Below are 15762 nucleotides of genomic sequence, written 5' to 3'. Positions count from 1 at the left end.
CATCCGGTAAGGTTGGACCCTAATTGGGTGAGCATTACCTGTGTCAATGGAGTGGTATGCCCGTCCAGTCAGTCCTGGGGTGGCTGAGAACGTTGGCGCGTAGCTAGTGCACAGCTCCTGGATCTGCTGTCGCTGCATACGCCCAAGGGTCATGGAGAGGTTCACCTCTTCCACACCACCACCACATTTCCCTTCGTAGTAGACACCTTCGGGCCACTCAGTGTCATCTCCTCCGTGGGCTGTAAACTGACAAACCTTTAATTCTCTGGAATAAAAGGGCTTTAGAGAATTAATATGGTACACCTTAGGCTTTTGGTTGGAGGTGGGGAATGCTATGAGATAATTAACAGCTCCCAGGCGCTCCTGGACCGTGAATGGCCCTTCTCACGATGCTTCCACTTTATGGGCCTGGAGCGCCTTTAAGACCATGACCTGGTCTCCTACTTTGAAGGAATGCTCTCTGGCATGTTTATCATACCAGGCTTTTTGCTCTTTTTGAGCATCCTGTAAGTTTTCTCCAGCAAGGGCTAAAGAGGTTCGGAGGGTGTTTTGTAGGTTGGTTACGAAGTCCAGAATGTTAGTTCCTGGAAACGGTGTAAATCCCTCCCATTGCTGCTTTACCAACTGCAATGGCCCCTTAACCTCACGGCCATATACAAGTTCAAATGGGGAAAACCCTAAACTGGGATGTGGTACAGCTCTGTAGGCAAAGAGCAACTGCTGCAACACTAGGTCCCAATCATTGGAGTGCTCATTTACCAATTTACGTATCATGGCCCCCAAAGTTCCATTAAACTTCTCCACCATGCCATTTGTTTGATGGTGGTAAGGAGTGGCAACCAAGTGATTTACCCCATGAGCTTCCCAAAGGTTTTCCATAGTTCCTGCCAGGAAATTAGTCCCTGCATCTGTGAGGATGTTGGAGGGCCAACCTACCCTGGCAAAAATGTCTGCTAGTGCCTGGCACACACTTTTAGCCCTGGTGTAGCTTAGAGCTACTGCTTCCGGCCATCGGGTGGCAAAATCCATGAAAGTCAGTATGTACTGCTTTCCTCTGGTTGTCTTTTTCGGAAAAGGACCCAGAATATCCACAGCTACTCGCTGAAATGGAACTTCAATGATGGGGAGTGGCTGGAGAGGGGCTTTGACCTGGTCTTGGGGTTTTCCCACTCTTTGGCACACCTCACAAGACTGGACATAGTTAGAAACATCCTTGCCCATTCCCTCCCAGTGGAATGACCCCCCCGAACGGTCTTTGGTCCTGTTCACCCCAGCATGGCCACTAGGGTGATCGTGGGCTAAGCTCAAGAGCTTGGCCCGGTATTTAGTTGGAACTACCAACTGTCTCTGAGGATGCCAGTCTTCCTGGTGTCCCCCAGAAAGAGTTTCCTTGTATAAAAGTCCTCTTTCTACAACAAACCTGGATCGATTAGAAGAGCTGAGAGGCGGTGGGTTGCTCCGTGCCGCCGTCCAAGCTCTCTTGAGGCTTTCATCTGCTTCCTGTTCGGTCTGGAACTGTTCTCTTGATGCTGGAGACATCAGTCCCTCATTGGATTGTGGACCTAGGCTTGGTCCCTCTGGAAGCGATATAGGGAATGGAGCTGTTTCTGTTGACTGTGAACCGCTCTCCGCTGGTGCACTATGTTGGGATTCAGGCTCCGGCTGAGCCTCTTGTGTAGGGTTATCGGCTGCTGCCAGTTCAGGTTCGGTGGGGCCCTCTGGTGTTGAGGTTGCAAGTACTGGATTCAGTGCTGACACGGGGTCTGGTGTTGGTTGTTCAGCTGGTTCCGGTTCTGGGACTGGTTCCGTCTGGGTCTCTGGGACTTGATCCACTACTGCTGTTGCAGACATTGGCCTGGGGTCCGGGTCCATCACCTCTGACCGGGTCCTGATAGAAGTTTCCGGAACAGAGCTAGGCCTCACAGCTTGTTTAGCCTGGCTGCGGGTGACCATTCCCACCCTCTTGGCCTGCTTCACATGATTGGCCAAGTCTTCCCGCAACAGCATGGGGATGGGATAATCATCATAGACTGCAAAAGTCCACATTCCTGACCAGCCCTTGTACTGGACAGGCAACTTGGCTGTAGGCAAATTGAAAGAGTTGGACTTGAAGGGTTGAATCGTCACTTGGATCTCTGGGTTGATTAAATTGGGGTCCACTAAGGAAGCATGGATAGCTGACACTTGTGCTCCGGTGTCCCTCCACGCAGTGACCTTCTTCCCGCCCACACTCACAGTTTCCCTCTGCTCCAAGGGTATCTGGGAGGTATCTGGGCCTGTGGACCTCTGGTGTGATTCCGGTGTAATGAACTGTAATCTGTTGGGGTTCTTGGGGCAGTTGGCCTTTAAATGCCCCAGCTCGTTACATTTAAAACATCGTCCAGCTGACGGGTCACTGGGGCGAGGAGGGTTGCTGGAGAACGGGGTGGTGGGACGATAAGGGGTCTGGAGGGTTCTTTGGGAGGTAGGTGGGGCTTTGGGAGGCCCCCGGTAATAGGGTGTGGTCTGGGGTGGTCCCTTCTGGTCTCTGCTCCAACTGCGACCAGTTTTCTTCTTCTCTGCCACCTCCACCCATCTGGCTCCAATCTCTCCTGCCTCGATTACAGTTTTGGGTTTCCCATCTAGGATGTATCTTTCTATTTCCTCAGGAACACCCTCTAAGAATTGTTCCATTTGCATTAGGAAGGGCAAATTTTCTGGAGATTCAACACTTGCTCCTGATATCCAGGCATCCCAATGTTTCACAATGTGGTAGGCATGTCGGGTAAATGACATGTCTGGTTTCCACCTTAGGGCTCTGAACCTCCGACGAGACTGCTCGGGTGTTATCCCCATTCTGACTCTCGCCTTGGATTTAAACAGTTCATACTTGTTCATGTGTTCTTTAGGCATTTAAGCTGCCACCTCAGCTAAGGGTCCACTGAGCTGCGGCCTCAGCTCTACCATGTATTGGTCAGTAGAGATGTTGTACCCAAGGCAGGCCCTTTCGAAGTTTTCTAGGAAGGCCTCAGTATCATCGCCTGCCTTGTAGGTGGGGAACTTTCTGGGATGGGAAGTGGTACTTGGAGAAGGATTACTAGGGTTTGTTGGGATATTCTGCTGAGCCTTTATCTTCTCCATCTCCTCCACATACTTCCTCTCTTTTTCCTTCTCCTCCAGTTCTTTGTCCCTTGCTTCCATAGCTCTCCTGTGAGCAGCCGCTTGGTGGTGTTCTGTTTCTCTCGCTGCCTCCCTTTCTTGTTCCTTCTTCAGCCACATGAGTTCTATCTGTCTTTCATGTTCCCTTTGTCTTTCCTCAGCCTGAAATTTGGCTAATTCCAGCTGTAGTCGAGCTGCAGATTTGGTCATTCTAACCTCTCTGTTTTTAACTAACTTTACACCCGAGGTTTAGAAATAAACAAACAAAACTTGGCTGTAAAATTTTGCTGTGCTGGAATAGAATACCTATTCTCTGATAGTGATTGTCAGCCTACAGAAAAAGACAATGCCCTTGTTTCTGCTCTGGGCCCAAATTAAAGCAAAAAACCTCCAACTACTTGGAAACCTGCTTACCCAGCCCAAAGAAAAAGCAAATGGGTAGAACACACCCCCCTATTTACTTTTAGGAAGAAAAAAAAAAACCTCTGGGTTGGAAGACTGTGAATTTCCCTGCAGGAGTTAAGTACCCTGCCTCCAGGCAAAGAAAACCTGCAATTCACAAAGATAATCCCCTTTTGTCTCTGCTTGGCCACAAAGCAGAGAAAAAACAAGCTGCTTTCAGTTTCAGCTGCTTTCTGGACTTCCTTTCCAAAGGAAAAAAAAATTTCCTTTTTAAAATCTGTATTTCTAGTTCAGAAAATCTCAACTGGATCTCAAAATGATTTCAGGTTAATCCCACCACTATGCCACCATGTCAAGGTTCCTCCCCCACTCTGAACTCTAGGGTACAGATGTGGGGACCTGCATGAAAAACCTCCTAAGCTTATCTTCACCAGCTTAGGTCAAAATTTCCCCAAGGTACAAAATACCACCCCCCCGTTGTCCTTGGACTGGCCGCTACCACCACCAAACTAATACTGGTTACTGGGGAAGAGCTGTTTGGACGCGTCTTTCCCCCCAAAATACTTCCCAAAACCTTGCACCCCACTTCCTGGACAAGGTTTGGTAAAAAGCCTCACCAATTTGCCTAGGTGACTACAGACCCAGACCCTTGGATCTTAAGAACAATGAACAATCCTCCCAACACTTGCACCCCCCCTTTCCTGGGAAATGTTGGATAAAAAGCCTCACCAATTTGCATAGGTAACCACCGACCCAAACCCTTGGATCTGAGAAAAATGAAAAAGCATTCAGTTTTCTTACAAGAAGACTTTTAATAAAAATAGAAGTAAATAGAAATAAAGAAATCCCCCCTGTAAAATCAGGATGGTAGATATCTTACAGGGTAATTAGGTTCAAAAACATAGAGAACCCCTCTAGGCAAAACCTTAAGTTACAAAAAAGATACACAGACAGAAATAGTTATTCTATTCAGCACAATTCTTTTTTCAGCCATTTAAAGAAATCATAATCTAACACATACCTAGCTAGATTACTTACTAAAAGTTCTAAGACTCCATTCCTGGTCTATCCCCAGTAAAGACCAGCATATAGACAGACACACAGACCCTTTGTTTCTCTCCCTCCTCCCAGCTTTTGAAAGTATCTTGTCTCCTCATTGGTCATTTTGGTCAGGTGCCAGCGAGGTTACCTTTAGCTTCTTAACCCTTTACAGGTGAGAGGAGCTTTCCCCTGGCCAGGAGGGATTTCAAAGGGGTTTACCCTTCCCTTTATATTTATGACAAAAATAAACTAAGGGCTTTTAAAATTAGTAAATATTAAAAGCTGTGTGTGAAAGGTGTAGGGATCAGGAGGTTGCAGGAAATTAGGGGAAGTTTCTCTAAGAGTTATTTTTCTTTTATACATACAGTTGTCATATACAAAATTATTCCCAAACATAATTGAATTAATTTAAGAACATCCATGTAAGACAAATATTAATATTCCAATTTTATACTCCTGGGGGAGAATTGGGGAGGGGGGGAGGTTAAGAGACTTGCCCAAGACCGGTATAAAGTCTGTATCAGGGTTGATACTTGAGCTCCGGAATTCCTCAGCCCTAGTCCTGGGCTCAAATCATTAGACATCAACTCTCTCTGCAGACCATAATTTATGTATAAAAAATTAAGGCTGGGATTCTCAAAGGGGCCTAAGATTTAGGCACACAGCATATATTAAAGTCAGTGATAGTTAGCTGGAATTTTCAAAGTGCTCTAAGGGAAGTGGCACCCTAAGAATTGGTTATCTGCTTCTCCAACCTCACCAGGTATCAGCAAATACTGGTACTGCTGGGTGAGTAAGTCATAGCATATAATTTAGCGCTGATAATTTATTCACAAGGCGATGCCAAAAATAACCTGTCCGTTTTTCTCTCCTTCCCCCCCCCCCCATCATTACTCACCCTTTCCTAGAGCTTGTGGAATAGTAACTCGTGAATGAGTGATTTTAACTTTTCTTTGCCCCAGCAGTTGCAGCATGAATAATCCACCTGCCCATTATTCTACCCTGCCTAGAGAGCAGTATCTTTTAGTGCCGTTTCCAACCCCCACCCCTGCCCCCCAACCCACACCCAAATTGGAGAGCGGCATTTTAAACTGCCTAAAATATAGAGCTCTAGCACTGCCTGTTTTCCTTCGGGGCTGCTTCCAGGCAAAACCTTAATGTTACCTTAACATCGCTCTGGGTGTGTGTGTGTGTGTGTGTGGGGGGGGGGGGGGGTTGTAATTCCACTGCTTAATTTGTAACGAAAGAGGTGCTGGGGCTCAAGCTATATATATATATATATATATATATATATATATATATATATATATATATATATATATATATATTACATTCGCAACTGATGCAGCAAGCCCAGAGCTGCCAGGGCTCTGACTTGCCAAACCTGGAGGTGCTGGGGCTCAGCGTGGCACACGCTAAGCGCTGGGTAATTCCACAATGAAAACATCTGCATTAGAGGCTTCTGCAGCCCTCCCTGCTCTTTCGCAGGCGGGGTGTTGCTCAGCCCCTCAGAATTAGGACCGCTCGGAAGACTGGCCTGATTGGGGATCCCAGGAGGCTGGAGCACCGCGAGCCTGTACCATCTCCACGCGAAGGGGAGCAGAGCGGGAAGGGACAAGGCGGCAGAGGAGGGCTGCCGACTCTTTCCGTGGTGCTGGCCCGGGGAAGGGAAAGGCGGCCGGGAGGGAGGGGGCGCGCTGCAAGCTTCGGCGCCCTGCGCGCCCAACTTCATCACCATGGACAGCCCCCTCCGGGGCTGAGGGCGCGCGGCCGCCTCCCTCGTCTCCTCGCCTCACCTCTGCCCGGCCCGGAGCGCACGCAGCGCCTTCCTTTTGCTTTTGCTTTGAAAAGCAAGGGGAGGAGAGCCAGGGCCGAGGAGGAGGAGGAGGGAGGAGCCGGGGAAGGGAGTGAAGCAGAGGGGAGGGCAGGGGAAGATTTTCCACTCCGGGTTTTGCTTTTGGTGGGTGGTTTTTTGTTTTGTTTTTTTTTGTTTTTTTTTTTTTTGCTAGCCTCGGCTGCCGCTGCTGGCCGCGGCGGTGCTTCCTCCAGCGGGGACAGGCCGGCTCTGAGCCGCCCCCTCTGCGGCGGGAGCTTCTCTCGCTGTGGGTGGGGGCGCGCGCGCGCGCCTGGCAGGGCGCGCGGGGCTCCGGGTCGGTGTGTGCGTGCGCGCGCACCGGCTGTGTCTGTCTATATATACCCGCGCGGGGAGGCTGCTTGGAAGCGTCTGTCAGCCCCGCTGCTCTGTGCGGAGGGAAGGACTGCGCTGCAGTGGCGGCAGCAGCAACACCAGTGTCTTTGCTCCCTTCCCCCCTCTTCTTTGCCCCACCCCCCCCATACCTTCCCCCCCTCTTGTGAGTGTTTTATTATTTCCCCCGCTCCTTGCTTCTTCCTTCGGCTCTTCTTCGTCTTCTTTTTTATTTTTTTGCGTCCGAGGGCGGCGCGCACACAGCAAGAAGGGAAAGAAAAGTATTGGGACTTACCCTGTGCTGCTCCAAACCCAGAGGCAGGAGGCGAAGAGGGGGGTTTGGCTTCTCCCCCAAGGCAAAGCCCTGCCCCACCCCCATTGCCTCCTCACAGCAAAGAGAGAGGGACGGAGGAAAAGTGGAGGAAAGCAGCTATTCTGCGGCTGGCCTTTGGAGTAAAGGGAGCCGGGAAGGGAAGGATGTTTGTGGTTCCCCGAGCCGGCTGCAGGGCAGCCCTCTTCCTCTGGATTTTCAGCAGCATCAGCTGCAGAGCCAGGACGGCGCTCCCTGCATCCCGTAAGTAGCCTTTCACAGGAACCTTTCCCCACTTTCCGCTCCGCATTAAGATTCCCACGGTGGCTCCGGAGGGAGGTGTCTCTAGGTTTCGGGCTCGTTTGGTGTGGTGTGTGCGGCCGCCTGTGTGGAGGAACGCACAGCTGATTTGCGTGGTGCTAGTGGAAGTTGGGAACTGGGTACAGGAGAGCTGGCGGGGGCTGCAGTGTGGACTTAACATTCTTTCCCCAGTTAGTTGGGTTGGGAATTGGGATCTGCAAATACTGGAGCTGGACGGCTGTGTGAGGGAAAAGGGAGACGTGGGCAAATTCCGCAACCAGTTTTGGGTGTTTGCATTTTGGAGAATGAAAAAGCTTGATACTTTGAGGGGAGGGAGAGACAGCTGGTGGCTTGTGTGGGGGGAGCTGAGGCAAGATGCCGTTGTCTTGGGAGTGAAGTTTTGCTTTCCAAGTTAGGTTGGCGCTGACCAGCCGTTGCGCTCACAGTGAGAAGTGCTAGCGAAATAGTTAAAAAGCAGGAAAATTGCTGAATTTAAGAGAGCAAAGCACCTGTATAGGACCGGATCCTGCTGCCAGTAATGACAGCGCACTAGTTTACTTCAATGGGGGCATCAAACCTTTAATGTTGCAATGAGCGATTAGTTTGCAACAAAATATTCGCAGGTAGATGTCACTGTGAAGTATTTAGTTGTTTCTTTGTAGCCGATGCAGAGAACGTGCTATTTGAATGGTATTTTTGAAACAGATACTGAAACGATGTGTGGCGTTTACACAGGATCTGCGGTGCTAGCGGGGAAAAAAGACTTGGGGAAAATAGCCGTTTTATAGATAAGAACATGTTAAAATGTGACATATGGGGGTGGGGGGGATGTATGACAATTTTCCTGATCAAGCAGCGAATTGTTTTGGAATGCATGTTGTATGGAGGTGTGAAAGGATCTTTCTCTTTTTTTGGGGGTGGTGGTGGTGAACAAAACTATTAGGTTTGGGATCCGGAATACAACTGTACTTACCTGACTCACTGTTTTTTTTTCCCCATTTCATATGGTCAGTTCTGAAAAAAAAACTAATGTGATTGTCCCAGGATTTGCCATATATTTAGACCATTATATGTGTTAAACCAGAGAGATAAAAAACAGACACTCTACTGTATCCTAAGCCTCTCAGGCTATAGTCTTGTCTTCAGATAGTTTCCCCTTTCCCTCGGGAGCAATACCAGTACTGAAGATTATTACTTTTGACTTGATTATTCATCTCAGTTTTGTTCTGAATGTTCATACTTTGTAATAGGTCATTGTGCATAACTGGAATACGCAGAAAAAGGTGTAGTAACTTAGGTTACCATAATTCTGTTCTTGGGTCATAAACTCCCATGCAATTTTAGGTAATATGTATTTTATAATGCTGTAGCAAATGTTTATAGTTCTGCTACAAGTTTAAATTTGGGAACAACATACAGTATCTTAAAATTGTCATAGTATTTGATTATACAGTAAGCATATGTTTAACATTTAGAAAAAGTTTGATAAGTTTTTATTAAAGAAAATACTTCTAAAATAAAGGCAGGTAAAAGAGCATACTTGTCTTAATGATAAAAAGTGAAAACTCACTTTTGTATGTTTGTTTGTTTTTAGATCTTTGCAGATACTCAATGTATTAATCTGAAAAAGCACTAGACCCCAAACTCCTTATGCTGAGTATAGAGTTCACACTTTTCTGATTCACTAAAAGTGAAATGTGGATTGGTTTATAGGCAATGGAAATATAGCTACAAACAGATATCAGTCTCCCTTACCATTGGCAACAAGACTATGAACATGATAGCATATGAAAAATGCATTCATGTCTGTTCAGAAATATTATAGTACTTGCCATTCCCAGTGCTAATGAAATGGTTCTAGAGTAGGCACTCATAAATCATGATGTCTGTCAGATAACTGGATATTCTGTTGCATACTTCGGTATACAAACTGAGTATTTTGTGTTTTTTAATTCTGTTGTCTCCAGCTAATTGTAAATTGAATTGATGACCACGCTCTATCTTTGAAGAGAAGCCAGTTGCCTCCGTTTTCTTCTTGGTTCTGACTTGTGGAGACGAAGTGGGAATACCTGTGGAGGATTTATAGACTTAATGAAATAAAAGGAATATTTATAATTTTAGCATACAACTAATTTCCACCCAAACTATTGTTTTAGGCCCACTACTAAAAGCTTAAAAAAATCTCTACTGTTTTGCTACTGGAAAACATGAATATAAACAATCTTTTTACATTTTTTTTTCTAGAACGTAGACTGTATGTTTGGTGTATTATGAATATACTAAATATTTGCATAAGACACTTGTATCTATTACTCTCTTCTCTGATCCTGCTCCCATGGAAATACATATCAAACTCCCATTGGCTTCAGTGAGAGCAGAATTGAACCCTGAGTTCTCATTTTTCATCTAGTTTCACTTGCGGGAGCAGACTGGATATCAAATTTTCATTTTCTCTGTACTTTCACTAAGCCTCTCTATTTCACTGATATGATGCCTTTCAGTTAGTTTGACTACGTCTGTGTCAGTGTGAAAATAAACATGGTATGATAATGATAAAATATAACCCAAAGATGAATTGTGGAATGTGAATCTGGGTGTTTAGTATAATAAGCATGCACTGAATACAATAAACTAATATAGTATTATCCATAACCCTCCCTTGTTCATGTTTGCTTTTTAATTTGGTTGATAGTTATCTTTACAAAACCTCATCAATAAGTTCTTCATATGGTATATTTGTGATCAATATTTAATAGACAGAAAGGGGATCAAATCTCTCAACTGTTTTCATCAAGGCTAATGAACAGCTCAACCAGGAGAGGTCATCACAAGACAAAAAGTAACATGGAAAATCCAAATTTAGTGCTTTTTTGCTACTTTACCTGACTTAAGGATGTGATGGTAAGAAGAAAGTGACTGAGACTAACTTTCAATTGATACGTTCTCACTGAAAAAAATAACTTGCCTACCTGATAAACATATTAGGATGAGTCACTCTTTGGGTCATCTATTTCTAGGTAAAAGCAGCCCTAGTGTAAAAGCATTGCCTCTCTCAGCTAGAACTTGTTTTCAGTGACTGTTTATGTTCAACAAAAGTCAGTTCAGCACAGAATTTCTCAGTACTAAATCTGCATTTAAAGTCATATGAATGTGAATGCTTTTGCAATATGACCCATTCCACTATTTCAGCTGAAGCAGCAACTCATTTGCCCTTTTTTTTTTTTTTTTTTTTTTTTTTACAACAGGCTGAAAACATGAAGCGCTGTGTTTAGCTCTGTATACATATGAAAAATGTGCTTTGTCTTCAAATTAGTCAGACTTTCCTACAGTAGCCTCAGCTGGGGAAAACAAGGGAGGTCTGAAGAAAAACATAAAATAGAAATGTGATGTCCCCTTTCAAAGTGTGAGTCATGATACAGGAAGCCTCATTTCTAGGATGGTAAAAAGTAGGAATGGAGATCTCTCTAACTCAGAGTGTTTGAATGTTCTATGGAGAGAAGCCTGTTTAAAATGGTGTTTGGGAGTATGTTGTTTTGGAAAAAAATCAGAGTAAACATTTTATGAAATCTGGTATACTTCAAGGTGAGAAAATGGGTCGTTAGTATTTTATTACATCTAACTTTCTTTTCTTTAGGTCCTATTCCATAAATATAAGGAGAAGATCTGAGAGGACGTAGGCCCAATTCTACAAAACATTTAAGCTTGTGCTTAACTTTAAGCATGTGACTATTCCCATCTTTATCAAAGCACTTAAGGATGTACGTAAAGATAAGCACTTATATAAGTTCCATTGAAGTAAATGGGGCTTGACTTGCCATTGAAGTCAACAGGGCTTAAGCACATGCTTAAAAGTAATCACGTGCTTAAGTGTTTTGCTGAATTTGGCATGGCCAGACATATACTTCTGACTGTCTCTGTATAATTCTTTTGCATTAAATCAAAAGTAAAAAGAGAAACCAACAAGCAGTTTGTTTTTAAAATGTTCAGTTAACATTAAACTTGTATACGTCATGGTAGGAGACTGTAGCTGAATGAATAAACTTTATATATATATATAAATAAATAAAATATTCTGCTAATCTGTTATAAATTGGTGGTAACAGGAGAATATTTTTTCTACATACTGAAACAGTGCATATTGCCTCAGCCCCAGTTTGGCCAAAAACAAGAAAAAAAAATCTGCTATTCCAAGAAGATGAAAGGCCTGTGTTTCAAAGGGCATTAACTCATGTGCTTGGGCCACCATGCACAAACTGATTGCACACACTTATCAGTGTGTATAAAGTAAGATCCAAAGCCCATTGGAGTTGATGGGAGGCTTTCCATTTACCTAATAGGCATTGAATCACTTATCTATATTATGGAATGTGCACATGCAAAAACTACTTGTGCTTGGTATTTTTTACGCAATGAATATGCAGATTATCATATGTAATAACAAGTGATTAGACATAAAAATTGTGCTTGCAAGTGAAGCATACACTGATGTGCAAGCTCAAACAGAAGCCATGTGTTGAAAATTTGGCCCTATGGGTTTTGAGTGCTTCTCTTCCAAACAAACCAAATGTCTTTTCTGAATATCCCCCTGTTTGTTCTTGGGTATCATTAGTTTGTGTAAGCACCAGAAAAGAGTATTTCATTTAATACAATAACTATATTTAGTATTTTAAACAGACATTGAAAACTACAGCTGAATTTGGCTAGCTCACATCGTGTTGGAGGTATGACATACAACTTTGTTTCTGGAGGAGTTCTTTAGTTGTTTCAACTTGGATCTTTAAATGTTAATCACATGACATGTTCAATTTTTAGTAATGTTAGCAATATTTAAAACTTTAAAATATTCTAATATTAAAGCAATAAGTTATACAAAGCCACATGTGCCTGTGCATTCTCTTTCTCCATATATAGGGCTGGTTTGCATCTGGTTAGTACAGTTTGACCTTGGTGGATGTAGCCTCCTGCTTAATGTGTGCACAATACTGAACTGCTGAGGGGGCACTGTCCACGCATATTAGCACCCTGAGCACCAGCACTGTAACCCAGGCCTGGTAAAGAGTGGAAGCCAGAGGGAGGGGCTGTTTTGGAGAGTGAGCCCACACAACACTCAAACCACAGTGACAACTCCTGTTACATGGGTCTGGGCCCAGCTCCAGGCCAAACCTGAGTAGCATTGCAACCCTGGGCTCCAGCTCATAATGTGTAAGGCCTAGGGAGCTACCAGGAAGGGAACACCTCCACACTGCCACCCAGGAGCAGCTGTAACCAGCTTGTCCTCCACACCCCACTGTGGACACAGACCATGGGAAGTCCCACCTCAAGGGATCTTGGCACTCTGCCTTGTATAAACCCAAGGGGAGTTCCAGGAGGTGTTCCTGAAACAGCGTGGCTCTCCTATAGCTGCCTTGACCATTCTTAGCTTGTGCTCTTAAGTTCCTGTCTTTGACCTTGGCTTGATTTGGACTTTTGCCACCTGGAACCAAAGAGCTTGTTTTAATAGTAATGGAGATTAAGGGTAATTTAGGCATGGCCCAATATCTAAACAAATACTTTGTCTCAGTCTTTAATGAGGAGCTTAGGGATAATAGAAGGATGACAAATGGGAATGAGGATATGGAGATAGATATTACCACATCCGATGTAGAAGCCAAACTCAAACAGCTTAATGGGACTGAACTGGAGGGCCCAGATAATCTTTATCCAAGAATATTAAAGGAACTGGCACATGAAATTGCAAGCCCATTAGCAAGAATTTTTAATGAATATGTAAACTCAGGGGTTGTACTGTATGACTGGAGAATTGCTAACATAGTTCCTATTTTTAAGAAAGGGGGAAAAAGAGTGATCCGGGTAACTACAGGCCTGTTAGTTTGATATCTGTGGTATGCAAGGTCTTGGAAAAAAAAATAAAGGAGAAAGTAGTTAAGGACATTGAGGTCAATGGTAACGGACAAAATACAACATGGTTTTACAAAAGGTAGATCATGCCAAAGCAATGTGATCTCCTTCTTTGAGAAGGTAACAGATTTTTTTTTTTTTTTTTTTTTTTGGACAAAGGAAACACAGTGGATCTAATTTACCTCAATTTCAGGAAGCTATTTGATACAGTTCCACATGGGGAATTATTAGTTAAATTGGAAAAGATGGGGATCAATACGAAAACTGAAAGATGGATAAGGAACTGGTTAGAGGGGAGACGGCAGTGTGTCCTACTGAAAGATGAACTGTCAGGGTAGAGAGAGGTTACTAGTGGAGTTCCTCAGGATTCGGTTTTGGGACTAATCTTATTTAATCTTTTTATTACTGACCTTGGCACAAAAAGTGGGAATGTGCTAATAAAGTTTGCGGATGACACAAAGCTGGGAGGTATTGCCAATACAGAGAAGGACCGGGATATCATACAGGAAGATCTGGATGACCTTGTAAACTGGAGTAATAATAATAGGATGAAATTTAATAGTGAAAAGTGCAAGGTCATGCATTTAGGGATTAATAACAAGAATTTTAGTTATAAACTGGGGACTCATCAGTTGGAAGTAACAGAGGAGGAGAAGGATCTCAGAGTATTGGTTGATCACAGGATGACTAAGCTGCCAATGTGATATTGCTGTGAAAAAAGCTAATGCGGTCTTGGGATGCATCAGACAAAGTATTTTCAGTAGAGATAAGGAGGTGTTAGTACTATTATACAAGGCACTGGTGAGACCTCATCTGGAATACTGCGTGCAGTTCTGGTCTCCCATCTTTAAGAAGGATGAATTCAAACTGGAACAGGTACAGAGAAGGTCTACTAGGATGATTTGAGGAATGGAAAACCTGTCTCTTATGAAAGGAGATTCAAAGATCTTGGCTTGTTTAGCCTAACCAAAAGAAGGCTGAGGGGAGATATGATTGCTCTCTATAAATATATCCGAGGGATAAATACCAGGGAGGGAGAGGAATTATTTAAGCTCAGTGCCAATGTGGACACAAAAACAAATGGATATAAACTGGTCATCAGGAAGTTTAGACTTGAAATTAGATGAAGGTTTCTAACCATCAGAGGAGTGAAGTTCTGGAACAGCCTTCCAAGGGGAGCAGTGGGGGCAAAAGACATATCTGGGTTCAAGACTAAGCTTGATATGTTTATGGAGGGGGATGGTATGATGGGATAGCCTAATTTTGGCAATTAATTGATCTTTGACTATTAGCGGAAAATATGCCCAATGGCCTATGATGGGATGTTAGATGGGATAGGATCTGAGTTACTACAGATAATTCTTTCCTGGGTGTCTGGCTGGTGAGTCTTGCCCACATGCTCAGCGTTTAGCTGGTCGCCACATTTGGGGTTGGGAAGGAATTTTCCTCCAGGGCAGATTGACAGAGGCCCTAGGGGTTTTTCACCTTCCTCTGCAGTGTGGAGCACGGGTCACTTGCTGGAGGATTCTCTGCACCTTGAAGGCTTTAAACAATGATTTGAGGAGTACAATAGCTCAGACATAGGTTAGGGGTTTATTACAGGAGTGGGTGGGTGAGATTCTGTGGCCTGCATTGTGCAGGTCAGACTAGACAATCATAATGGTCCCTTCTGACCTTAAAGTCTGTGAGCTTGTTTTCATAGATTCTTGATTAAAACACCCATATTTGCAATCTGGCCTCCATAGTGGTATCCCACTTAAATGCCTTCATCACACAATTATAATTCCACAACCTTCACATATCAAAATAGATTACCTGTGTGATGGTGACATAATGGGATATGTTTCCTATGAAATAAAGTACAGTGATTGTAAGATTACTTTCACTAATGGTAAGCAGATTAAATATATTATATTCACTTAATGCATTAGCATTAAAGTATTCATGCAATAATATGTTCAGCTCTCTGAAAAATAGGCATTTAAGGTCAATGTTTGAGTGGGCCTCCTTAAGAGCATCTTTAAAATGTGTCATTGTGCCAACACAAAATGGCTACTTACAGTTGCAAACAGATAATGATGCATGCAAATGAAAAAAAAAACTAATATGAAAAGTAGCATTTCTGTATTATATCTTAATGTACAAATGTAAGTTTTGAATATTGGACCTTCCTGTTTTTTTCTAGGTTTAACTTTTCCAGCAGCAATTATGAAAAACACATGTTTCACAAATGGCTTTATAAACTCTACATACAGAAATGCAATAAAAAATTCTCCAACATTAAATCAATAAGTTGTTTATATACTGCATGCTGTGTGAAACTCTCAATTTGTCATAGGGAGTGAAATGTGAGTATTAAGGGCAATATATGGTCTCATGTGAGGATTGCTTTATCAATCACAATTATGTTTGAAATAATTATACATAATTGGCAAACATATTTAAATATTGACTTCCCACTTCACTGAAAAACAACAGAAAAACTGTT

At 43.5% G+C, this 15762-nt stretch overlaps 1 protein-coding gene across 6 annotated transcripts in view; it reads left to right on the top strand.

Moving 5' to 3' along the window:
- Window positions 1-6674: 6674 nt before the first annotated feature.
- Window positions 6675-15762, top strand: part of CNTNAP2 (contactin associated protein 2) — a 1669434-nt gene continuing 1660346 nt past the window's right edge. For 5 of the 6 annotated variants that reach the window (XM_078851686.1, XM_073332785.2, XM_073332788.1 and 2 more), the window contains exon 1: window positions 6675-7340. In XM_078851686.1, coding sequence (XP_078707812.1) covers window positions 7244-7340 — 97 coding nt within the window. In that variant the 5' untranslated portion in view covers window positions 6675-7243. The remainder of the gene's footprint in view (window positions 7341-15762) is intronic. The other variant, XM_073332778.2, reaches the window with a different exon arrangement.

The sequence above is a fragment of the Lepidochelys kempii genome, chromosome 2 (assembly GCF_965140285.1).
Source record: "Lepidochelys kempii isolate rLepKem1 chromosome 2, rLepKem1.hap1, whole genome shotgun sequence".
Taxonomy (NCBI): domain Eukaryota; kingdom Metazoa; phylum Chordata; order Testudines; family Cheloniidae; genus Lepidochelys; species Lepidochelys kempii.
The sequence above is the reverse complement of the archived record's forward strand: the minus strand, read 5'-3'. Positions and strand labels throughout refer to the sequence as shown.